The sequence below is a fragment of the Vanessa atalanta genome, chromosome 15 (assembly GCF_905147765.1).
Source record: "Vanessa atalanta chromosome 15, ilVanAtal1.2, whole genome shotgun sequence".
Lineage (NCBI taxonomy): Eukaryota > Metazoa > Arthropoda > Insecta > Lepidoptera > Nymphalidae > Vanessa > Vanessa atalanta.
In genome coordinates, this window is record NC_061885.1 from 10,890,802 (window position 1) to 10,918,430 (window position 27,629).

A 27,629-nucleotide genomic window follows, 5' to 3' on the forward strand; every position below is an offset into this window, starting at 1 on the left:
TTAATATATGAACAAGGAATATCAATGTACCCACATTTTATGTTGTTAGGTTAATTTTTATATCTTATAATTATAGTTAATATTTTTATACATTAATAACTTCATTTATTAGGTAGTTTTGAAGCAACGATAAACTTATTACTCCTTTTATTCACAATGTAATGATAATAATTCTTATTTGTATTTGTAATAAATAATTTTGAATGAATGCATTCAAAATTGACCTCTATATTTGTAATTGTGTGTAATCTGTATTTTTTTAAATGTCATTCGAACTTGCAGTCTAGCGTTAATTTTTTAAGCTGTGGGAATTATTATTGATAATGATAAGTGTGCAATTTGAAAAATTCTGTATTATTTATTTACTTTTGATAAGGATTATGAAAAAATAATAAAGACGCGTTTATAAATATTGATTGTTTCTAAAATATTAAATATATGTAAATGATGGTCATAAAATAATCGTACCGAAATATATCTAAATTTAACTTAAGATTTGCGCATCGCGCTTTTGTTAAATATGCCAAAAATACCATATAAAGCTGAAAAATGCCAAGATGATGATGAGGACTATGAAATAGTTTCATTCGAGGACTTTTGTGACAAATCGCCTGGAGCTAAAACCGATTTATTAACTTTAAACGATAACATAAATTATCGACTTTACTATGAGAGCGACAAAAGCTCAAATTTTGCTGAAGGCGGTGAACCTTCCACCCGCAACGTGGGAATGCATACAGAGACCTCACTGAATGGTCCAAAAAATGCATCCTATAAAAGAAAGCTATCATTTGCCCCATTTGGAAGATCAGACAAGACCAGTCGTGGTCATCTCTTTAGCAGCGTCATACCAAAGCCTCGGAATGACGGAGACTCCTCAAGGGAACATAGGTAACGTCTATTAGACTTTAATTTGAAGAAAATTATTGTCCCTTTTTTTGTTTTTCAAATATGACAGAAATTAAATGTTTACTAACAACAACACCAAATTTGGTGTAAGGTCATAGATCGTAATTTACAAGCATTTTATTATTATAAGTTATCCGTGAATATTATTCCAATATAGCCCTTAAAGATCAGTATATATAGATAACATATACATACTGAACATTATTTCTGTTATTTTATGAGTTATATATTATAAAAATAACTGATCAAATTGTTTTATTCATATAATTTACAGTTAAAATCAGTAAAACTATAATAAAATAATAATATTATTATAAATGCTTATGAGCTGTTTTACTAATAAATCAATAATTAATTAAATATTAAACAATTTAAATATAATCTTGAAGTTCCTCCAATTAAACTGCAATTGTAATTTTGCTTACACTGTATAATACCTTTGTCTGAGAGAACATTGACCTTTGTTTCATTGTTCACTCCTTTGTTTCAATTTCGTACAAATATTGAGTATAGATATTTCTATTTATTTATTTCACAATAATTAGTGTCTTGTGCGAGAGTGGATTGTGATTTTTTGTATAATTAAAAATATTGTGGACATAAACATGAGGTATCTATAATTTTATATTAGTTTTTATTTTGTTTCTCTGTTATTATGTATTAAGATTATCAAACATTGACATCTGTGAATTATTATTTATATATAAATAGTTCTTTTTGAGCATAGTGAACTTTGTGGATCTTTAAATAATAAAATAAATGTATTCCATTCAATCTTAAGTTATGTCAGTCAAAACAAGTTAAATATTAAAAAGTCTGCACTTTTTGGTGGAAATACACTATTAACCACAATATTTTTCTGTTCTACAATCGTCTTGAAACCTTGGTTGCACCCTTATCCTCTACTGATGTCCAATCATTGTCAGACTTTTAAACTAGTGATGTTATAGTCACTTTTGAACTATCAATCTTTAAACATATACTACTTTCCAGTGTCAATAATAATTACTATATTATTTTTAAAAACTTTATTAATTACTAATAGGCAGTAATAAACCACACCACCATTGTATCTATTTCAAATTCAAATTGTATCCAAATCTCGTCCGGTGGAAGCTCAATTGACAATAATGTCTAGTGTCACTTCATTTGTTATGTGTAATCAAAACAAGTAAAGATTATCTTAATGGTTTTCCCAGATCCTATTGATATTATAAATAATAAGTAGCTGTTAAAGTGTTTGTCTATTCCACTGGCACTGTTTTAAAGTTTTCTACTGAAAGATACAATTCTTTGTATTTTTGGAACTCTTTTCGAAACAAAAATAACAAATATTATACTTAATTTTTTATTGATGTGTGGTCACGATCACTCTGTCAACAGTAGACTCAGTTAGCCTATAATAATAATTATTAAAAGTTTGAGATAAACTGATTTCTAATTTTTTTGAATTACAGTCTTTACTATTTATGTTTATAACTTTAATATTGTAATTGTTTGTTGTAATGGATTGTAAGCTTAAAGATTGTGTACCGTAGCATACCTTAAAAACTATGGTCTTATGTATCCTGATCCTGAAACACTGCCTAGGTCACCAAGAACCAACAATGCTAAATGTTGATATTTGGTGGTAAAATTAACAATAACCAAAATTTATAAACAATTTTATAAATCCTGTGGCTGAATTTTGCAATATCATATTCCGTAAGGAGTTGCAAAAAGCCTTATCACCGAGTGAGACAATGCTACTTCGGAAAGTGTGCATAAGAGCTCCATGAGATTGTTCCACCATCACCACTCTAAAATCGAAGTTCTAGACGCATTGCAGGATGTTTGTCAGGGTGATTTATATTAGGGTTTTCCTGGTCTGATCTGATCTTAGAGATCAAGATTAAGTGTTTTGCGAACAACTTTATACAGCCATTTTGTGGATTTCTCCGGTATCTATATTTCCGGCCACTTCAAACCTAAACGCCTCTAAAGCTGCCTAGAAGATATCAAAAGTCAAAGTCAAAAATCTTTATTCAATATAGAAGTGTTTACACTTGCTTATTGATTGTCAAAAATCTACCACCGGTTCGGAATTTAGCACCTCGGACCTGAGAAGAACCGGCGAAAGAAACTCAGCGGGATATATATATATATATAAATTGTTTTTTTTTTTATTCAGTCCAGAGTGAATATATTCCAAAATCTACATGTTTTCATATATTCCAAAAAAATGAGTAGGTACCTGACTGGGTAATAAATTTCAACGGTTTTAGCCTAGAATATTATGAGATAGGCCCGTCCGTCAGATAGACAACCATTTATGTGATCCTTTATAAACAGTAAAACAGTAGCAGCCCGTAAATGTCCCACTGCTGGGATAAAGGCCTCCTCTCCCTTTGAGGAGAAGGTTTGGAGCATATTCCACCAAGCTGCTCCAATGCGGGTTGGCGGAATACACATGTGGCAGAATTTCGTTGAAATTAGACACATGCAGGTTTCCTCACGATGTTTTCCTTCACCGCCGAGCACGAGATGAATTATAAACACAAATTAAGCACATGAAATTTCAGTGGTGCCTGCCTGGGTTTGAACCCGAAATCATCGGTTAAGATGCACGCGTTCTAACCACTGGGCCATCTCGGCTCATCCTTTATGAACTTAAGAAACTGAACTGTTCTCATATAAACTCTAAAATTCGTATAATAGAAATGTTATCTCTGTAATTACACTGGCTCACCCTTCACACCGTAACACAACAAATACTAAGTATTTATGTTTGGTGGTCGCATACGTGATGAGTCGTTGGAGCTTACCCAGACAAGCTCGCCCGAAGTCCTACCAAGAAAGTTTCGTTCTATCTAATTTAAAGTGTGGTGTAAGAGCGAATATATAATTTCTGAGTTCCGAGTGTAACTGGCCGTAAATAATTGCCCTTTTTCCAGTATAAATTATGACTATGTTGTTTTTTTTCATTAAAACTTATTTCACGTTATTATGAGTAGAAAATAAGAAAAAATATTTCTTTTCAGGGTTTTTTGTAAACCTTATCTACAATACATAATTGGTACTTAAAACAACGAGAGGTGTTTAAAGTATACATGCTTTTGATAATTAATATTTGAATGCGTAAACAAATACGTTTAACGAGTACTTTTCAAAGATTGTAACGTTTTAAAAGTATCACTTGAGATAGTTAATTTGCTAATATATATGTACTTGGAACATTGAATTTTCTGTGAGTTTGTATTTAGCACTGTTATTGTGTGTTTCGTTCTCGCACCCAACTTCGGATGAGGATTAAGAAATTTTAGTTATTCAACTGGTGAGTCTTTGTTAAATTCACTAAAATTATAAATTGCAATGAACTAGAGTTGTGGCCAGTTGCCGAAATTCCACTTTAACCATTTTTGAAAATTTCATGACACTTTCTTGATCTTTACTTTTTTTTATTGATTCCTATCATGTTAGGCGTGTAGGCGGTCTGCCAAAAGGGCCACCTGATGGTTAGGTAGTAGATACTGCCCATACACATTAGCGTCGTATGAAATTTTAACCATTTCTAATCAATGTGCCACCAACCGTGCGAACAGAGATGTTACGTCCCTTATGCCTGTAGCTACACTGGTTCACTCAACCTTCAAACCGGAACACAAGTATATACTGAGTAAAGTTGGCGATCAAATATGTGGATACGACCTAGACTTGCAGGAAGCCCTACAAACGAGTAAGCGAGTATTTGGAGAGCCAGAGACAGACGGCTACCAATAAAAATCGGTTGATTAACAGAAGACAAAGGTTTTGTCTTTGTTATTCAGAGATGAGGTTACATCCATTAAAGGTCGTACTATTGATGTCGGAAATAAAAGTAAAATTTGTTTGTTTGTAAATAGGGGTACTGTTGAAAATTCGTTCTGTGAATTTGACCATTTGTCCAATTCCAAAAAATAGTTTAACTGGTATAGGGTATAAATTATATTGACATCACATAATTTGCATTCTTGATTGAATTGAAGAATTCATATAATTCTTCAATTCAATTCTTAATTTAATAGCTTTTACTTGTGCCGACAGGGCACAGATTAATTCGCCAATGTCACGTAGGATGCAGAAGACACGAAAGAGATTAATTTATTTTATGAATTCTTAGAGTTTTGATCTACTTTTTATGACTTTTTATACAAATATATTTTAACATCCATAATACAATTAAATTTAAACATCCATTTATCAATATTTTTATCTGTTGAAAAATCGAAAACATTTTAAATAATCTTAATGGATATAGATTTACTTTAAAATATTAATCTAAATCCTATTGCTAATTTTGTTTACTACATTTCAGATTATATACTTATCGTATTAGTTCACAGTTCAATACATCAATTGTAAATATAAGTACATTTTATCTGCTTAACAGAGTACTGAGCTCCGCGTTGGTTACTCGTAGTGGACATTTTCCACTGATGATATCTTTAATTTAATCTTGTAATTTGTCGTGAATAGTTTTTTCTGTTTTGGTTTTAGATACGAGAGATTTTCTCCTCGTCGTGGTTGGCCGGGTCGTGCTTGGGAGCAGCTGGTGACCTTGTTTCCGATCATGGTCGCTGCGGGGTTGCTGTGCGCTCTTTGCGTGGCGGCGTGGTGGGCGGTGGGCGGCGCTCTCGGCGGCCGCTGGGGCGATGACCATTATAGGTATGAATAAGGATTTAGAGTTCATCTATACTGATATTATAATTAAGAAAGTAACTCTGTTTATTTGTCTGTTTGTTGCTCTTTCACGGATAAATCACTGAACACGAATTTGATGAAATTAGTATAAGGCAAGCTTTAACTCCAAGGAAGGATATAAATACTTTTTATTTTATTTTCTTATGCATGACTCATTTTTATTTATGTATGTATTTTGAATTTGTTTATAAAAAATAACTTTTGGAAAACATTTACCATAATTCACTTTATAGAATTGTAAGCCATCGAACTACGTATATTATGTTTTTTTAGAATAAGACATATTATCAACCATAATTTAATTAATTCTGTGTTCGTAAGGAGGCTCTGGGAACGTGCGCATCCAGATGATCTGGCGAAGAAACCCTTATCACCCGTCATCGAAAAGGTATGATTAATTATTTACCCTCGAAAGCATCTCACCTAGAACAATTGTTTCTACGATTTTTTATTGGGTCTTTTATTTTAGTTCCAGGTTTTTCTATTATAAGTTAAACTGGTTCAGTAATAATTTCATTATAGTTAGTTTAAATCCTTGTTGTTCACCTTTAAGTATACTATTAACTTTTAAGTATTAAGTACGTCCTATTTTGATCAATAAAGTATTTGTTTTTAAATATAAAACATTAATTTGAGCAACGATCCACAGGTAATACCGACAGAAAACCGCTACCACGATCACAACAATCTATCGACGAAGAATAAGATAAATACAACAGATATGAACAAGAAGAAGGATTATGACAAGAAGAGCGGTTACGGGGAACGACCCGTCGAGGTTTTGGGGGAAATGTGTGCCAACGTGTCCGATAATATGCGCTTCGACTGCCATCCGCAGGAAAATGCGAGCGAGGAGGAATGCGTTCAGCGAGGTGAGCTGTCTTATTGTAAAGTTACACACGCACACACACATACACCCGCACACACGCAAAGTAAAGACAAATATATAACTTTGATGTTGAATTGAATTGACGCGACCAACCAATGAGGGTTGAGATCTTGAATAATCCATGATATTCATTATGGTTTTGCTTAACTTTGCAAGTTAAGTTAAAGTGGATAGAAGTTACTAAGTAGGATAGTGTTATATTTTGAATAAATATATGTATATTAGTCTAGACTTTTTTCTAGTGCATATAGCAGAGTTTTCAGCAAATCATATGGAATATGTAAATCTAAGTTTTGTTTACATTTACTCCTTTTCCGATTGGAGTTGCCTATAGTTGCATATTTTACTTTAACATAAATAGTAACTACTATAAAAGTAGCTGATATATTCATCATGTTGATAATAATTAATTTAGGTCTGGAATAATATTGTAAGGAAATTTCCATGGGTCGAATTGAATTTTCTCACGCGGTGGAATCAACTCTAGCCTTGGGAGGAGAGAGGGCTTTTTCCTAGCAGTGAGATATTTCCTGAAAATATCTTTAGAAAATTGCCACCGTTAAACTGACTGACGTCACCGAGTTTGTGTATATGTGTATATAAGTGTGCGCTGCGGCCGCAGGGTGCTGCTGGCGGGCGGCGGCGGCGCGGGGCGCCCCGCTGTGCTACTACCCGGCGCCCTACGACACGTACCGCTTCGTGAACAGCACGGAGAACAAGCACGGGCTGGTGCTGCAGCTGGCGCGCCGCCGCGACGCGCGCTACCCGCGCCAGTTCGACGCCGTGCGCGTCGACTTCGTCTACGTCAGCGACCACGTGCTGCAGGTCAAGGTACGCCCGCCGCGCGCCCGTTGAAAATCCATCAAACCGAAATATTCGATTTAAATCTTCCTCCTGGAATAATTGTTCGTCTCCCGCAGATAACGGACGCCGAGAACAGGCGCTTCGAGCCCCCGTACCCCGAGATCCCGATCGTGTCGGGTCCGATATCGAAGTTGAAATACCGCGTGGAGATCGACAGCTCGGCGGTCGGTTTCAAGGTCATTCGGAACGACGACAACGTGACGATGTGAGTGGTTTTAACGGAACCGTGTTACGTGTTCATTTGCCCGATAAGGTTTCCAATAGATAACATCTAAGTATTCAAATGAATCGACTCGGTATTTACCCCTTTCACTATAAGTACTTGTATCGTCAGTATAACAATGCTTTAAGAACTGCCTAGCGATATAAAATCTTGCAAGATCGATCGATCAATTCAATATGTGAATTTAATTAGATTGACAAAAAAAAAGACCAGCTGAGTTTCTTTCGCCAGTTCTTCTCAGGTCAGAGTCTTTCCTTTTCCGAACCGGTGGTAGTGTTTAATTTGACTATCAATAAGTAAGTGTATATGTATGTATGCTTCTATATTGAATAAAGGAATATGAGTTTGAGTTGAGTTTGGTCGTTGCTAATATTCTTTATTAAAAAAAAAACAATGTATTAATTATTATATTATAACCTTATTACAATCTTCATAGAAAAAAACTTCCATATAAATGTAACCCCCCTATTTATCCGCCATGGGGGTTGACTCTGCACATTTGCATGCTTCTGGAGTCTTACACTTCATGTTTGTCAATTCCCAGCGTGGACACCCAGAACGTGGGCGGGCTGATCCTGTCGGACAAGTTCCTGCAGATCTCGTCGGTGCTGCCCACGGACCGCGTGTACGGGCTGGGCGAGAAGCAGGCCCCCTTCCTCAACGACCTGCAGTGGAAGACTTTCACCTTGTTCAACCAGGACATGCCGCCCACCGAGAACGTGAGTGATGCACTAACGTCTTCTATCACAGATAACAAATAGAAGAATGTCTTTCATTCTGATAAACTTTCGTTCCTTTCGATAAAATCCATTATAAGATTACTTCACCAGAACTAAACGAAAACATCTTGTATGCTGTAAAACTTTTAGATTTAATTGCACAATGTTGCTCTATTGAGGTTTGATAACAAATTGAGCAGTGTTTTAGCTCCACGTGTAGATTTCCTAGCGATATTTCCTTCTCCAAGCATGTGATGAATATTATAAATGTCATGTCTAAATCCAAAGAGATCAACTGGTCATCTTAGTTCTTGAGCGATGATCAAACATTTTGATTCTTATTTGGAATTATTTTTAGGCGTCTGCATCGATAATTATGACAAAAATAAAAATCAGAAATCCGACTCATACTCAAATCAATTCATACTTTTCAAGCACTTTTGAATCGTCATTTAACCAAATTGTATTAAACGCAAAGTTACTCTACCGAAAAGAAACAACATGAAACTCAGCAGTAACTCTTTTCCAACATTAAATATATCGTACAATTATATTTAATTTATCCTGTCTGAAAGTAAACAAGCTTAGATTTTGGTGTTTGAACTTGAATGGGGCTAAGGCGAATCAGTATGGCCTATTCTAATGGAAGTAGGAAAAACAGATACATTTACGTATTTCATACGATTTGACAATAACTCAGCTATATTGTACACTGCTAAGATTTTATGATTAAAATATATTTATTTGTAATACAAACGATTGCAAACTTAACTACTTATATCCGCTTTAATTTTACTCACTAAATTCCGATAAAAGTTTCGTTGACGTTTAAAACGCCATTTTTTCCCAAATCCATAGATTAATCGAGCTCTAAATCAATGATATCGTGTCAATTTGCTGTCAAATGTTGTTTATTTAGCATTTTTATTGTCATGGTTGGAATAGACTATAGTTAAAAGTATCTGCGTTGTTTGAATACTTATATCAACAGCATTACATTTTCAGGCAAACCTGTACGGAACACATCCATTCTACTTAGCGTTGGAAAAGGACGGAAAGAGTCACGGAATGGCACTAATTAATACTAATGCTATGGGTGAGTGTTATAATTAATAATAATTCATAAAATCCATGCTGACCGTTAAAACGACTTTTAAAAAAAGAATAGACAAATAACTGCCAGAGTTAACTCTCTCCGGTCTAATCACCGGTAGTGTCGTATGCAATCCAATTACTTGGTCACTTGGTGGTGGGGCTTTTTGCAATCCCGTCTCGGAAGGTACCACTCATTATATATTCTACCGCTAAGCAGAAATACTCAGTGTTGTTGTGGTTTGGTTTGAAGGGTGACTGATCTAGTAACTACTTATACAAGTGACATTACATCTTAGTTCTCTAAGTTAGTTTCGCATTGGCGATGGAAGGAATGGCTTAAATTTCTTATGGTGCAATTGTCTGTAGGCAGTGGTGACCACATACCATCGGGTGTTCAATTTGCCTGTGCGCCTACCTACATTATAAAAATACCTTTTGCCTCTTTATACTAAATATTTGTGTATGTCTACAGACATAGTATTGCAACCGACTCCGGCTATCACGTACCGCACATTAGGTGGTATCCTCAACTTCTTCGTACTCCTCGGACCATCACCGCAGGAAGTGGTGGCTCAGTACACCAGCTTGGTGGGCCGACCGTTCCTACCACCTTATTGGTCGCTTGGATTCCATTTGTGCAAGTAAGATTATTTATGATGTCAATTTAAAGATCTTGTATTAACATAAGAATTGATATCATTAAGTGCTTAAATATATACAAATATGAATTAAAAATAGTTACTGAATAAAACTCGACCACGTGGAATGGTGGCAAGAATGCTAGCAGCATTTCCCCGTTGAATCGCTGATCTAAGATCTTGTGATTTATAAATAGATATAATTTATGTAAAAACATGCACCTTAAACATATTAAACAGAATTATAAAATATTTAATTTCATATTCAAGAGTAACACTTAAGGATCTTCATTATTTTACTCCATAGATATTTAAACTGTGTAATATTCTGGTCGGAATTTCAATTAAATAAATAAATAAATATATAATAAAAGTATAGTACAGTGCCGATGAGGCCACCTATCGTCGGGTCTAATAAATAAATTGAAAGATGACTTCAAATATCGCTAATATCTTTTAAGGTATGACTACGGCAGCTTGAACGTGACCAGAGACGTTATGCAGAGGAATAGAGATGCAGGGATTCCACTGGTATGTGTGCACACTCTTACACTGACTAAACAAAAGTTTGGGCAGTAGTTCCTATTAATACACAGTTTTAAGACGGTGGAGAAGTGTTCGATATTTCATCCCCAAAAGAAATTAATTAAGTATTGCCTTTTTCTATGGGCGGTGGTGACCACTTACCATCAGGTGGCCCATTTTCCCGTCCGCCTACCTATAACATAAAAAAAATCTTTTAAAGTTGAAAGGTTTGTGACAACTGATTTACAGAAGTGCATCCAATATTTTAACTGGTATTAAATGTGCTGTTCTTTCTTGGTATTAAATGTGTGATTTTGCCAACAGGACGTCCAGTGGAACGACCTGGATTACATGAGCAAAGGCAACGACTTCACGTACGACGAAGACAAGTTCGCAGGTCTGCCGGAGTTCGTGGATCAGCTGCACGAACAGGGCATGCACTACGTCATACTCGTCGGTGAGGAGTTTACTAATGCCTAAGGAATGATATCGTTGTGCTTCTTGGTGCATAATGCTTATAGGAATTTTTTTAGTAGATTTTAGGTACCTTTACATAGAAACCTTCTATCCCGTATGGTAGGAGTTAATAGTCCTCATAACCGGATTTAAGTTACGGGCACCAATTTTCTACTGAACTACCAAATTGTACAGAAGATACAATTGAGCATAATAAGTTGACCAACTTTAGTTACTAAGAATCAACTGACAGAAGAACAAACAGACAGAATCAGAAACTAATAATCTTACTAATTCAATCAAACGCAAGCCAAGACGCGGATCAAAACAAGTTCTGAAATAACCATCCCTAAAAATTTACAAACTAAAGCGGATCAATTTTAGGAAGACATATATATTGACAGAATTGAACGACGACTATTATTGAACGATTTCTCTTCTTCGTAGATCCTGGTGTCAGTGCGTCGGAAAAACTCGGCGAATACCCGCCTTTCGATCGCGGCTTGGAAATGGACATCTTCATCAAAAACTCGACCGACCAACCATTTATTGGCAAGGTATGAATATATCTATATATCACTCTCGTTAACTCCACTGATGATATTTCGCTCGGAGAATAGGGATTGACGGACCGAGAGATTCTGCTTTGGTGTCAATTCAAGGTCAAACTTGTCTAGTTGTAGAAGTAGCACCCACTCATCAGATATTCTACCGCCAAACAGCAGCAATACTCAGTAATGTAATGTTGTATAGGTTTGAGGGGTGAGTGAGCCAGTGTAACTATAAGCACAAATGGGGATAATGTCTTAGATTCCAAGGTTACTGGCGCATTGGTGATGTAAGGACTTGTTAATATTTTTTACAGCGCCATTGTCTATGGGCGGTGGTGATCAGGTGACCCATTTGGTCATCCGACTACCTTAATTCGAAAAATAATTATCGCTCTTTTTAGGTTTGGAATCCGGTATCCACCGCTTGGCCGGACTTCACTCATCCCAATTCGACAGCCTACTGGAAGGAAATGTTTTCCGATTTCCACAAGATTGTAAAATACGACGGAGCGTGGATCGTAAGTGGACAAAGAGGGATAACTTAGTACTTATTTGGACCAAAACATAAAGATTAGTATTAAATAAATAGATAATCGTCCCCATAAAATTTTCAAGTTAAGTTTTAGTATCCATTCGTCGAATAAAATAGCAAATCTCGTATTATGTATATCGAGGATCTAATATGCAGTACTCGTATACGTACTGTCTGACGGACTGAGCGATGAGGCCACGCCGTCGCCAGTACATATAAGAGCCTTATTATACTAGCGGATTGCGAGCGACTTTAAAGCGGAGCGGGCGCGCAACGATAAAGTTACGTGCGCGCAGCGAACACGCCGCGTATGCGCAGCGAATTCGTTACGGAAGCGCAACGATATCGCTGCGAATGGCAGCGGGACGCCATTTTGTACTGTCTCGAACAGATGCCAGCCCACCCGTGTTTTCTCAATAGTAAAGACATTTTTTTTTTATTATCAGGCGCAAGAACAAATCACGCAGACGGTCTTCCGACCCGTGAACATGCCACATATGATTGACCATGCGAAAAACATGGATTATCTAGATTGAGACCACATACTTTCAAAGATTGGCCTCGTGAATGCAAGATGGATCGGAAATTATTTAGTTTAAATCATCTACATCTTAATTCTGAGCCGCCAAAATTGCTCGCTCATTCAACCATTCATTATTTTTGTGGTCAGTAAAGATGCTTGGGAATACTTTGTTGATGAGTTTCCTCAGCAGTGTTTCCTCGTCGGAATCCATTTTATTACCGAGTGCATAGTACGTCGTCAACTCGCTATAAACACACAGCGAAAACGTCGTAAAACGTATAAGCGACGCATCCGCGACATTCTCGCTGCGCAGCCGCGGCGTGTTCGCGGCGCATTCACAACGCGCCCGCTCGCAGCCGATCGCAAACCGCTATTATGATAACGCCCCCCCCCCCCCCCCCGCAGGACATGAACGAGCCGTCCAACTTCGTGTCGGGCTCGCTGCACGGCGCGTGCGCGCCGGAGCGGCTGCCGTACCGGCCGGCCGGCGTGCCGCGCGAGGGCCTGCGCCACCACACGCTGTGCATGGACGCGCGCCACCACGCGGGCGCGCACTTCGACCTGCACAGCGCGCACGCGCTCACCGAGGCCGTCGCCACGCACGCGTGAGTACTACACTACGGTCACCCCAGACCGTATTCGTTGCCTTATTATTCAAAACATTGCACTGGGCTTTTGGCATCCATTTTTTATCTGATCAGTAAAAAATTGTTCCAGCGCGATGCAGGAGATCCGCGGCAGGCGCCCCTTCGTGCTGTCCCGCGGGTCGTCCCCCGGCCTGGGCCGGGTGTCGGGCCACTGGAGCGGAGACGTGTACAGTCGCTGGCACGACATGCGCATGTCCATACCGGGTGCGGACATTAGCGCACTCAAGTGCTCCCACATTGGTGTAGTTCTAAATCATTATATAGTTCGAAAGCTTATCCGTATCTTTACGCGTTTCAGCTCTACTGAGCTTCAGTCTGTTCGGTGTGCCGATGATGGGGACGGACATCTGCGGATTCATCGAAGACACGACGCCGGAACTCTGCAAGCGATGGATGCAGCTCGGAGCTTTCTACCCGTTCTCTAGGAACCACAATACCAATGATGCTAAGGTACTCACACGCTCACAAGCTAGCGTCAAACATGTGTTCAGTGTATTTATATGTATTATAGCAAGTGTAATTTTTTTGTGATTTTAAGCATCTCAAATGGAGGTTAGGATCTAGGAGTAGTTAGAATTCATTTATAATAGAAAAATTATTGGAACACCATAACAGCAGAATGATGACTTAGTAACAATTAATTTTAAGTAACATCTACGCATGATGATTTTTTCTATTGAATCGCAATCACCTCAAAAGACTTAATCAGTAGTGCGATAAAAGAAAACTCAGCTCTAGTCATTCGTATCTGCGACTTGATAAGATATATCACCGCAACCGTCCGCAGCCGCAAGACCCGGCGTCGCTGGGCGGCGAGGTGCTGTCGGCGAGCGTGGCGGCGCTGCGGCTGCGCTACCGCCTGCTGCCCGTGTACTACTCGCTGTTCGTGCGCGCGCACCTGCGCGGTGACACCGTGGCCAGGCCGCTGTTCTTCGAGTGAGTGCTTTGCCAGCCTTACAATATCGCGTCACTCTCTGTCTCTCTCTCTCTCTCTCTCCCACACACATCCTATCTCACTCTCTCACACACACACACACACACACATCCTATATATATATCTCTCTCTCTCTCTCTCTCGCACACAAACATCCTATCTCTCTCTCTAACCTTATCGCGCTTTATTCCATTCGAACTGTTTCAGATTTCCATCAGACGTGAACGTTCCCGCTATCGACGAGCAGTTCCTCATCGGCTCTCATGTGATGATAACCGCCGTCTTGCACGAAGGTGCCAACTCTACCAAGGCTCTATTCCCGGGCAAGGACCCCTGGTATAGTCTGCGAGACGGAAGTTTCTTGGCACAGGATGAGTTTAAAGAAGTCACCGATGCCGATATGGTGTCAGTCAGGGTAAGTTCTATTTTAGTTTCCTGTTTTTCTTTCATATTTCAAAAAGTGTAAAACCTTATATTTTTGTTGCTCCTTATAGTTTTCTGTTATTTAAGTTGTATTAAAATTCTCTCCTAAAAATATATCAATAAATTCAAAGGATGGTAAGAAAACATATTTGACTATATCTTTGTATGTGATCTATTTCCCCAGGGCGGTGCCATCCTCCCCCTGCAGGATCCTCCCTCCAAGGGCCCAGTGAACACGGCTCTGACGCGCTCGCGTCCGATGCAGCTGCTGGTGGCGCCAGACGCGGACGGTCGCGCAGCCGGGGAGCTGTACTGGGACGACGGTGACAGTATCAGTGAGTACCTACTACATTTCCTACGTCATATTCGATTCATTTGCAAATCTGGTAGTAAGGTCCATTGTCAACATATTATATTAAAACTAATTTCATCTCAATTATCCTTATTTTAACCAGCGAACATTATATACATATAGTTCTAAGACTCACAAGAAACATATCATCATTGTATTGTATGACTAGCAATGCGCCCTGGCGTCACAGGGGTGCAATTTATCAATAAAGAAAATTGAAATATATAATTTATACTCTATAGCAATCTGGAATAATGTACCAGAAAAAAAAAAAATTTGGGTTCAGAGATCAAACCCTAACAACACTAACACCTACCAACAACTAAATTATACTTCTTTATAATATTAGTAAAGATATGCCAGTGTGATTTAAATATTAATTTTTTTTATACCTTCTACTATTTTGCCATATTCATGTACAAGGATTTAAAAACATCGATAATCTGTGCCCTATGGCACAACTAAAAGCCATTAAACTAAGAATTGAATTGAATTGAATTAAAAACATCCTTTATTTTTTAGATACATATGAAGAGAAGAAATACAGCCACATTGAATTCTCTTTCCAAAATAATGAACTCAACAGCACAGTCCAATGGTGGGGCTACGGTGTTCCTTCAGTCAACTCCATATCAATCCTCGGCCAAACAAAATCTATAAAATCGGTTACCATAAACAATGTACAGACTGAATTCACATACGATACAAAAATAAATGTCTTGACGATTCCCAATCTGAACATAGCTTTAGATAAGCCTATAAGTGTGAAATTGACTTATTAAAAACAAAAAAATATAAAGATACAAGATATTAGTTACATGACATAATTGATAAAAAGCCACGGGTTTGAAGATTGAGTGTTCCAATTTAATAAATTCAATTTCAAATTAATTATTGGAAACATATATTCGACGTAAAACAGATAAAGTAAGAAGAATCTATTGTAAACAAAAAACCATAATCCATTTTACAAAAACGTAATTAACTAAATATATCAAATATATACTTATGGACTATGAATTAATTTAAAAATATATATATTAATTAAATTAGATATTGATAAACCCATGAGTATTATACATATAAAAATATTTTGTGCAATTTAAAGTTTCCACATATAGAATTAACGATCACGTTTGAATGTGCCATAAATGTTACCGTTATTTGAATTTTGTATGTTAATAATAACTATTATTGTGATATGCACAGAACATAAATGTAATAACTATTCAACTGTTAACAACTGCCATAGAAAACTATATTAAATATAAAAAAAAATAATATTACTAATAGTTTTATAAACTACAAAATGCACTTGATTGTTGTTTGGAAAATATTTCTAAAATAAAACAGTGAGGCTAATGTTGCTATCTTTAAATTTTAAATTTTTAACATTTAAGTCAAAAGTGTTTAATAATAGAAATTTAAGATCATATTGAGTGCTTTTATTTTATAGATCATATATTTCTAGAAATAAAATATTTTTTGGTCGAATAAATTATACTTTTAAAATTTTTATGATCTCATATTGAAAAGTTAAGAGTTTAGCGAAAATTTGCCAATTATTATTATTATGATAGTATTTACATAGTTAATGAATATAAGATGTAATTGAATTATTTGCTATTATATCCTGCACTCTGCGTAGATTTCCTTGTAGAATATTTACAGGAAATTTTTTGGATAACCGTTTTAATTAATCTTAAAATGTTGTGCTAATTGTGAAAATATTTTCATGTTGAAATTTAGTAAATTATTAGTATTATAGATTTAGTAAGACTAACTAACAAAAATATTAAAATGAAGTATTAGGGTTGTCAATAAAGATATTAAAAAATCCTTAAACTAACCTATGTATAGCCTATTCCAATTGAGGAAGATAAACAAACCTTAGATTCGCATATTTGATTTTCTCCTATATTGTGGACTACAAACAGTTCTTGATTAATATTTATTTATTTATTTTATTATAATTGTGGTTGGAAAGGCAATGCTTATTTTAAAATTATTATTGTTAAATTGCATTACTTGCTGATTTGAACTTTACAAGTTGGTGATTAAAATAAAATTCCAAATTTGAACTTAAAAAAACAAAGGTTGTAAACTTAAAAAAAAAAACGTGAATGTCAACCCTAATACTTACTGTATAATGGTTTTAAAGCCATTATTAAACTCATTTCTATGTAATTTTGATAATAGGTGTCTGTAAGAGTATGCTTTGATGGATTTGATCACATAGAGTTAAGGTATGTATTCAAACTGTTTATATTGATTGGTAATTATAATTTAAAAATAACAATAACCGTTGGAAGGATTTTCGAACATATAATACCGAACATATTTTTCGAAATTTTTGATCAAAAGCAATTAATATTGTATTATTTATAATTTTTGTTGGGATATTTTGCAAGTTCGATGTTTGAAACAATTTGTTCTAAAATGATACAAAAATTATTAGAGTATGAAAATGATTACATTTATAATTAATTTGTATTTTTTTTCTTTAGTTATGTATAATATAGAACAATATAAATTGGTATATATATAATTTAGTTTGAAACATATTTCAACATCTTCATTTCAAGATCTTTCACAAAAATACTTGCAATAGTAAATAGTACCAGAGTTGCTTGTAAATCAAATATATTTTCTTTATAGAACTTATATAAATGATTAGCAATAAATCGAAAAATTTAATTTATAAATTCAGTACGAAGTCGGCTTTTAGATTTTATACTCGTGCCATAATAGTTATTGCTATTGGTTGAAAAAAATATTTTATAATTCATAAATAACTATTGGTACCTTTTATTTGTTATTGTACTTTTATAATAAAATAAAAAATTACTCCGAAATCAATATTGTAATTAAATTCGGGTAAAAATAATTTAAGTAATTTCGTTACTATTAAAATTACAAAAATGCATTTGTAAAATTTTGTTGTTTTAAATAGTCATTCTTGTTAACAGTTGGCTAATTAGTTAATAGAAGGAATTGATTTGCGATTATTTTTAAGTTTTTTTTTTATAAAAGATTATATAAGAAGAGGTTTCCCCAAGTAATATTGTTATTGATATTTTTCACTAAAGTAGCTGATTATGTTTAAGAGATATTAGTTCAAATGCACTCAAATAAAATGTTTAATGAATTGCACAAAATATTTGTTTTTATTACTGTTCCCATATCTTATTTTACTTGGTGGTAGAGCCCAGACAGTTTGCACCAAGTCCCACCCATTCATCACATATTCTACTGGCAAACAATATTAAGTATTGTAGTATTCCAGTTTGGTTTGGTTTGGTAGTTATACTGGTTAACTCACCCTGAGTTAACCAGTATAACTATAGACACAAGGTTGTTGGCGCATTGTTGTATGGGAAGGTTAATATTTACAGTGCCCATGTATATGGGTACCTTCAGGTAAGGCCCATTTGCTTTCCCACAACCTTTTTATATAAATTAAATATAAAAAAAAACATTGTGTTGATGTATATCCACAATTTCATTACACTGATGAATACTAAATTTAATTCAGCAACAACTATTTTGTTAGTGGAAATAGTTAATAATCGCTATTAACATGAACAAAATCTTTTTGATAATAATTAGTCTAGAATAATAAATTGTATATAATGCTTTTTTTTATATATTTATTTTATTACATGTTGCTTGTGGAACAGCTATTTGAAAGGTTTCGGCAATATTGCCCCATTAATGAACTGCAAATTCTCATAATAATAATAAATAATTGTGATTATCTGTAAAAATATGCTTATTTTGTAAAATCAGATATATATATATATAAACAAAACAAATAATAAACTCAACATAATTTATTAACATATTTTCATCTACTAAATAAATGTTGTGGTAATATTTAAATATAATTAAAATAAAAAAAGAGCTCTTATTTTTTTTTATACACAGATATAAAACTTTTTCGCTTTGACTAAGCTAAGGCTTTATAGAGTCGTAAAACATAAACAACAGTTCTATAAATGCTCCCCAATGACACATCTTTTATTCTTCTGCAATTATGATGAACAATTGGTAAAAAATCACATTTTATAGTTCTTTATTTAAATTTTTACAACATTCAGTGAGTGCCTCAAAAGGGAAATAAGATACCTAACCACTAAATTGCAAATCATTGTTAATGAATAATATATTAATGATCTTTTTCTACATCTGTCTTTAAGAATTTTTCATATTGGGCCTCCGTCATGAGTTCTTTAAGTTCATCAGGCTTAGTGAGCTTCAATTTAAACAGCCATCCTTTGTCATAACAAGATGTGTTTATTAAGCCTGGCTTTTTTTCTACATCACCATTTTTCTCTGTAACTGTACCACTTACTGGTGAATAAATTTCACTAGCTGCTTTTACACTCTCCAATGCTCCACATTCATCTCCTTCCTTGATCTCTGTCCCAGGATCTGGGAGCTGTGCAAACACTACATCCCCCAAAGACTCTTGTGCGTAACTACTTATTCCAACAGTTCCAATATTATTTTCAACTACTACCCATTCATGGCGATCTGTAAACTTCCTTTCTTTGATAGTGGTGCTGTATTTATGTTTTAATTCACAATATGACTGCTTATAATTTGACTGTATGACACACTGTCTTGTAAGACACTGTTTAGTAATGTGATGGAGATATCTCTGAAGAATCATTTTTACCTGAAATTAATTCTAGTTTACAATTTCATTAAACTTTGTAAGCAACTTTGAATACAGTATTTTATAACAGTAAAAAAATATAGATAACTTCAAACGGTAAACATGATATCACTCTTAACAAAGGAGATAAGTGTTGAACTCTGAACTAAGTAAACTCATTATAGATAGTTTATTTAAAATGCTTTTAACTTTTTAACTTAATGGTGGTCATGAAGAATAGTTTAATATCGTAAAATTAATTTTTTTTAATGTCGTCAAAGCAATGTAAAGTAATAAAAAGCGAATTAAATACTATATTTCTCAAATCTTGCGATATAAGTATAACTTACCTAAGGATTCTAAAATTATGTATTAACTGTTACTTTGAATTGTTAGTATGCGACCGCGGTTTAATCAATTATGCTCGAATTAAACTTTCTATTTTCAAGCAGATTTATTTAAGATTTAATTTAAATAACAATATTATGACAATTTCCCTTAAAATTATTAGGTTAACATTTCAAAATATTCTTACCATCTCAAATATTTCAAAATTAGTTTTTATTGCTTTATTTAGACTTGTTCTTTTAATATAATATTTTAATATAATATAATACAATATTTTAGTATACGTGTCTGGTACTGATAAATAAATCGGTTAATCAACCATTAAGGCCGTAATTTAGAAATTAATGGCAATATAAATTATATACGTCAAGTAAAAACGTCATTGTTCTCTTAACCATGACTGAAAGATGTCAAACGGAGTTTACAGAAAAAATTGATAATAGAAATTATATTATTTGTGTTGGAATTCTCGTAGCTTTGTTTGCTATTTTATATTCTTATAGGTGTGACGATTGTATATATTATATTTTTTCATTAAAACGGTGATGTAAATGTACTTTTAAGGGTATGTCTATTTTTTATGTAAACTTTTACAGATTTCACCTGACCACGATTTTTGTAAGCTATGTGCTGGGATGTGTGGCTTGTTATTATGTACTGAACTCGAACATTTTGCAGAGATTTATAGAACAATTAACTTTTAATTTCGCCAAGGAGGTCCCGCACGAGGAAGTCGACGATGCCTTTCCCAAAGTAAGTTGAGTCATCTGTATTTTTTTATTTAAGAACATACTGTGGGTTGGGTTACTTTTGCGACTAGATCTTTCAAGGTAATTTGAACACATTATTTTATTGAAATTACTATTAAAATAATATTTTCGTCTATTAAATCTATAGTAATAATATTATTAATCTTTAAAGAAGTTAAGAATACCATACTCTATAATGTAAAACATCAGTCTGTAGATTTAAAAAAAAATTCCAAAGTTCCTTTATATTAACTAAGTAAAGTATATTTATTCACAAGTGCAACTTTATTTTTAAGCAAAGGTCATATATTATATAAATAAATTGTATTTTTTTTTAACTTAATAAGAGTAGTCTAATTAATTGTGTAATAAATTATTAGTCTGTTTTTGTATGTTATAAAGGAATTAATATTAAATATGTTTCTATTTTAGAAATATTTTATCAATTTGTGACTCACCCATGATGTAGATGTATGCAGACATTTTACATAGGTTTGACATAGGTTTTTTTTTAAGCTCTACAACTTATCAAGCTAAAAATAATTCTGTAGTAAAAATAATAGGAAATTAATCAAATTATTTATCTTACTTACAGGGTTGTCACACATGCGGTTCAAAAGACTGTAACAGACATGACCCAGAAATATCGGCTGAACCGTGGACTAATCTTCAGATACATAAACAATTGGACCAGGCCATAGAAGATGTAAGAATAATTCAGTTACTTGATTAACAATGCTAAAACTAGTTATTTTAAAATTGTATGTATCGAGGTGAAACCCTATTACAGTGATCAATAACAACTTTTTACTCAATGTGTAAGCTTATAATGGGATTGTGTCATTGTGATTTTATTCAAATGAGTTATTGAGTTATTTATTTTATATTCCCTGATTACTGCTCGGGATATACACTTTAATTTGATGCTGGCTTTTTTGTAGGCGGTTATGGAAATTAAATTAAATTTTTCTAGAATAAAGAATATGATTCTAATCTTATACGTAATGCATTATTTTTTCCAGTTTTATAATACAATTTTAGAACAATTTGTAAACTCATGGTACAGTAAAATAACTCTACAGCCGTTTTTTGTGGATGAACTAAGACAGCAGCTTAGATATGCATCCGCCTCGCTTCTGAGGCGAGCCTTGAAGGTAAATATGTTTTAGTCCAGTTCAGTATAAAATTAAACAAAAGAAGGTTAAAATTAATTATCTCACTAGTTTTTTGTAAGTTTAAGTATCAAACAACTTTTCTGATGCTAAAATTTTTTGTTAACTATTGATTGTGTTCCTATTTTATAGTATTTCGGTAGGCAGACTGACAAATAGGTCACCTGATGGTAATTGGTCATTGTCCATACACATTGCTACTATAAGAAGTATCAATTGTCTCACTATAATACAACAAAAGTAAGCACTGATTTGTAATATTAGAATCAGTGTAATCATTTCTTATCTTAATAATTTTCCATGTCATATATTTTGCTCTGTAATTTCGTGTAGTCAATTAAAAGGAAATAATGTTATGCCGTTACAGATAAATTATGCGAGATTTATATGCGATCGTTTAGTTCCATGTGCATTGAGACACTACTCGGTAAGCTCAGCAGGCTTCAAACAGCCGGTCCATGTAGCGGCCAGCAACCGTTCTGCCGAGCTCAAGTATCTCCGGTGCTTGACCGAGACTATATTGCCATATATATTGAGGAATTCAGAATGTCAGAATTCGTAAGTAATACTAAATACTATTTGAATTAAAGTAAAATGAAATTAACTGAAATATCTATTAGTACTTGAGTATTATAAGCAAAAAGTAGCTTAAATTAAATCAAAATAACCCTTATTGTACATCGATAAACACGTACATAAATCATATTCACGTAAGATGCACAAGAGGCGGCCTCATCGCTAAAATAGCGATCACTTCTAGATAATCTCTTTAGGGAGAGGAAAGAAACAGAGGCAAAAAATAAAGTAGTTCAGTAAAAATTGTAAAATTGAATGAAAATATAATCGCCAAGCATACGCAAAAGGCCGAAGAAAAGGTTTCAATAAACCCCGACTTCGGCCTCCCGCCAAGCAACAAAACTCGCCAGCGTTGCTGACAGAGCCCACCCACCCAGTAGCGAACACGCTTAAGGAATATGAGGGGCCACTGGGCAGCAGTAGGAGAGTACAGGTCGGTTCCGCAGCGTGTTCCGCGTGCTGGTGCGCGAGGCGCTGGCGGGCTGGGCGCTGCTGCCGCTGGCCGACGTGCTGGCCGACCCGCACGCGCTCAACACGTTGCTGCTGCTGGCCGCCGCGCGCCCGCCGCCCGCGCGTCTGCCGCCCTCGCCCGACTACGAGGTGCGCTTCCTCTGTAATTAAAACCCCTGACGCCCCCCCCCCCCAAGTCCGCCAGTATGCGGGCGGGAAATCTAGTAAGGAATAAAGTTAAACTTAAGGTTTATATTTTCCATACTATTTGTTTGTAGTTCTGCTATGTGCACTCCAATTAGATGATCCAAACTCAGTTCAATTAGATGTTAATACTTTTATTTTAACACAATAGGTTTAATCGGCACAGTTATCCAAGTTATACAATCAATCACCCTTAACTTTAAGAAAAACCCCTTGAGCTCGGAGTCTGACACCTTTCTCCCCTTCTTTTTTTCCAATTTCCTCCTGTCACATCAAAATGTGTCCGGTCATCCAATAGATCAGCCGAGCTCGATCGTGATTGGCCGCTTTTCAACCAGCCAACCACGGTGCAACAGTGTTACCATCTCTAAATCAGAATAACATAAATAAAAACCATCACAGGCAGTTCTTGATACATATCTTAAAAAAAAAACTCCAAAGGTCATTTATGAATATCTAAGATTTTTTTTCCAAACATATATAAGTTTATTGCTAATAATAATTATAATTTTCACAGGTAGAATTTTTAGAAAACTTTGTCCGGCAGTCGGAATCGGTTTACTGTGCACGAGGAAAGCTGCTGAGGATCGATCTGGAGCTGCTCCTCAACGATCAAGACCACTTCTACGCGCTCCTGCACCACCTGAAGACCACGACCGACATATATCTGCTGCAGTTCTACAAGGACATAAGTGAGACGATCGAGAAATATATACGAATTAATTACATTAAAATGGGGACTAAAATATCTTTAGAAAATCGCACGAAATTTAATAATTAAATTCACTAAATGATGTTATCATACTTGAAACGAACCCCGACACCGATGTAACCTGTCACTGCGCGCGCAGAGGCGTTCCAGACGCGCATGCTGACGCCCGAGCTGTCGGCGCAGCAGGCGCGCGCGCTGCACGCGGAGGCGCGCGCGCTGTTCGCGGCGCACGCGCACGTGCCGCGCCTCGCGCTGCCGCCCGCGCTGCTGCTGGAGCTGCGCCAGCTGCTGGACGCCGGGCCCGCGCGCGTCGCCGGGTACGCATACGCACTCGTGCAGGGACTGAACGCTCCAGGGCCACTCCACTCCTTGTCTTTATACTCATCTAAAAAATCCGCTAACCGACTTTATTTAACGAATGCAAAAATGTGCGAGTGTTCAGTTTTAGTCTTTATTTTAAAAACGTTTATCTTCTAGGCTGCAAACGAGCCGAGCGCTGTACCAGGCGGCGAGACAGTCTCACGCCGCGTTGGAAAAAATAATGTTACCCAAGTTCTTGCACAGCGAGGAGGTAGCTATACCATTGAAAATGATTGAAACGAAACTCGTGGCCTATTAATACATTTTATAAAAATATCATTTTTTCATTTCAGTTTTACAAATTATTTATTGGGCCGAGAATACCCACCGGGTATCAAAAACAAATGACTAAACGGTGAGTACGAAATCATATACAATTATTTTTATTAAAAAAAAAATACTTTTCAAATAATTCTAGTTAGTTTTAATAATCTAAAAATTAAATGAATGAAATTCAACTAGGAACTACCATCATTCATTATGCCTTAATACACTCAAATATGTGTCCCATAGCTCTAGTTTCCGCTGAGAACATAATTATTTAGTACATATTATGGCTATAATATTTTGTTATTTTCTCAGACCTCAAGACAAAATGAACATGTTAAAATTGGGCACGAAACTGAAGAACGCTATAAAGTCTCAGGTGCCGGACGGAACGGCTTCGGACTCGAACTCGGAACTGGACGACGGCGAGGGCATCGACAACGTGGATATCCTGAAGTACCTGGACTCGCTGGCCGCCGAGGACTCGCTGGGGCGGGACCTGAGCACGTACAAGGTGGTGCTGACGAACGTGGAGTGCCGCGCGGCGCCCCCCCCGCGGCGCGGCGCCGTGCGCGTGTTCGCGGTGGCGGCGCAGCGCGTGCGCGGCGCGCTGGCGCCCGCGCTCAGCGTCGTGGAGCGCAGCGAGCACGACTTCCACCTGCTGCGCGGCAAGCTGCTCGAGTTCCACGGGGACGCGCTGCTGGCCGACCTGCCACTGCCCTCCAGGAGGTGCGGTCCCGCCCTATCTTCGGGCATTTATAACAAAAAATAAATCATTAATGGATTTTTAAATTAAAAATACTGACATGAATAATGCATTCCCCGAGGAATTTTAGTACCTCGTTTACGGATAACCGATCGCTACCTTCATTCATTTCAGAGATAACAGTCCACTTGAGACACTCCGATACAAGTATGAGGACTTTCTCCAGCGACTCATCCAAATCAACCTTCTCCAGACGAGTGAACTTCTCCACTTGTTCCTCACAGTGGACGGAGACTTCACCACTGTTGTCCAGGCCTCGACTCTCAACGCACCTGGGCCGGATCTAGGAAACATTTATCAATCTGTAGCTCACAAACTGAGGAAGGAGAAAGGTCAACATTTAGAAAGTTTTCTAAGAAATTTCCTAATATCTTGTGATAAGGAACGTTATCAGGCATTGTGAGTGGTTTAAATATTAAATTATGAAAAAATCAATTGTTTAAGTTAGAAGATAATATTTTTTTAAATTTTATTTTAACTTTTAAGGAAACAGGGAACTACTCGTGACGTAGAAGAAGCTCACGAAGTGAACGAAGAGGAAATGGTACAAAAAGTAATTAAACGTCAGAAAAATACAAGGAACATTCACACGTCAATATTCTTAAACAATTTCGATGTTGAACCGGTTGTGATCCAAACTGATATGGACTATCAGACCACGGTTGTGGGATTCTCGCAGTGTGTTATGTATTTATGTGAGTAGTATATATATAACCAATGTGGATAAAAAAAATACTTACCCATATACCCATTGAAAATGCCGTCGACCCTATTGACCGATACTTACCTCTCACACACTGTCCCTATTTATATCCGTTACCAGCGGGTGAAGTGTTGTTATTTATATGACAGAGAGAATATTATTTAATAGGACTACATAGGCATAGATAAGTTACAGGTTAAGGTTATTCTGACAAATAAACAAAAAAATATTACAATTACTCTTAAGTTTATTTGTATCTACAAAAAATTATGTGATTGAAATTGTTTAATATATTTTCAGTAATAAAAATAGTAAGGGCAAGAAGTTTTGTGACTGGTATCATTGGTAACTTCGTCGGTATGATGCGACACACTTTGGACGATATATTCAACGCTGCGCTCAACAGAGGCTTGTGCAACTTACTCACTGAACAGCGGTTGGCGTACTTGATACGTTTGGGTCACGGTAAGTTACCAAACGAAACTCACCATCATCAGTTCATCCTAATAACAATTCTGCAGAATAATTTGTCAATGGACATTTTTATTTTAATATTATAACAATAATTGAACCTAACACTTTGTAAAAACAGCAATGAGTGCTATCTAAAGTTGTAAGACATAAAATTAATACTGTTGAAAAATTAATTAAATAATGAATTAATTCAAAAAAAGATTTTGATGGTGAGAAAATATATTTATTATGTGTTTAAATTTCTTTCAACAGATATCCTCTTCGGCAAGAAGACCACAGCTCGAGTAGATCCTCTGATACAACGTGAGCTGGCAAGGCAACGGCTTTTGCAGGCGATACCTGTATCAGCAACCATCGCCTTTGGACCGGGTCTACCTACTTCGGTGTTGACAGCCTTTGAAGTTATACAGTGCCCGCAGCTTAACAAACAGGTATATAATAATATTTAAACAGGAACTTAGAAAAACCTGAAAAAATATTTGTTTTTAAACTTTAAATAAAATAAAAAAACGACTATTTTATTCTACGTGTGATAAAAATATATGTGATGCGTATAATATGTATGTAAATAGTGTAATGTGACAAAAATAATAAAAATAAAATCTTACATCATCTTGGGAGCTTAGACGTTACGTCCCTTGTGCCTCTAGTTACACTGGGTAACTCATTCTTAATATTTTCGTATCACTGTTTCAGTTGTTTTACAATTTGCTGGACCTCTGCGTGTTGGAGCTTTTTCCGGAGTTACGTAACACTGAATTAAATCAAACTACGAGTTAATGTATTATTTTGTTAGTATTATTTATATTTAAGTATTTTTGTAAATTGCAAATGATTGCGAGTGATGATTCCGTAGTTTTCTATGATTTCTGTTAACTTTGTGCGTAATTTGTATTTAATTGTAAATAAACAGTAACGATAAATATATTTTTGTAATAGTTTAGTTAATTATCTGTAGCCTCAATCTGTGATAAAGCTGAGGCTGCCAATTAAATAAATATTTGTAACAGGAATTAGACACCAAATAAATTATTTTCATATTTGATAATGAATTTTATTTAGAACAGTTTAAATTAATAAAATGATCACGACTACATAGTAATTATTACATACGTCGAATTATTTGTCATATATTGCCAGGTTAAAATATAACTTGGGAATCAAAGGTATTATTAGTTTTGAGATACTT

The 27,629-nt window shown here is 35.6% G+C and overlaps 2 protein-coding genes across 2 annotated transcripts; one reads left to right on the forward strand and one right to left on the reverse strand.

Annotated features, from left to right (window-relative positions):
* The first annotated feature begins 344 nt into the window (after positions 1–344).
* On the forward strand, positions 345–27,485 carry LOC125069583. Its single transcript, XM_047679120.1, has 35 exons — positions 345–891; positions 5,425–5,592; positions 5,950–6,016; positions 6,278–6,500; positions 7,140–7,348; positions 7,438–7,586; positions 8,149–8,323; positions 9,329–9,419; positions 9,891–10,059; positions 10,518–10,587; positions 10,906–11,038; positions 11,485–11,594; positions 11,990–12,106; positions 13,049–13,248; positions 13,361–13,494; positions 13,589–13,740; positions 14,078–14,226; positions 14,432–14,639; positions 14,832–14,982; positions 15,522–15,701; positions 17,082–17,098; positions 21,352–21,462; positions 21,779–21,910; positions 22,296–22,486; positions 22,951–23,104; positions 23,676–23,850; positions 24,010–24,187; positions 24,348–24,441; positions 24,524–24,585; positions 24,813–25,226; positions 25,378–25,662; positions 25,750–25,958; positions 26,267–26,431; positions 26,693–26,871; positions 27,137–27,485. Exons 1-35 carry the CDS (start codon positions 521–523, stop codon positions 27,218–27,220), a joined length of 5,676 nt encoding a protein of 1,891 aa, XP_047535076.1. The 5' UTR covers positions 345–520; the 3' UTR covers positions 27,221–27,485.
* Positions 18,818–20,161, reverse strand: LOC125069582 (glycine cleavage system H protein, mitochondrial-like). The gene is made up of 2 exons (XM_047679119.1): positions 20,010–20,161; positions 18,818–19,680 (listed from the first exon to the last, which is right to left on the reverse strand). Exon 2 carries the CDS (start codon positions 19,672–19,674, stop codon positions 19,168–19,170), a length of 507 nt encoding a protein of 168 aa, XP_047535075.1. The 5' UTR covers positions 19,675–19,680; positions 20,010–20,161; the 3' UTR covers positions 18,818–19,167.
* Positions 27,486–27,629: the final 144 nt, after the last annotated feature.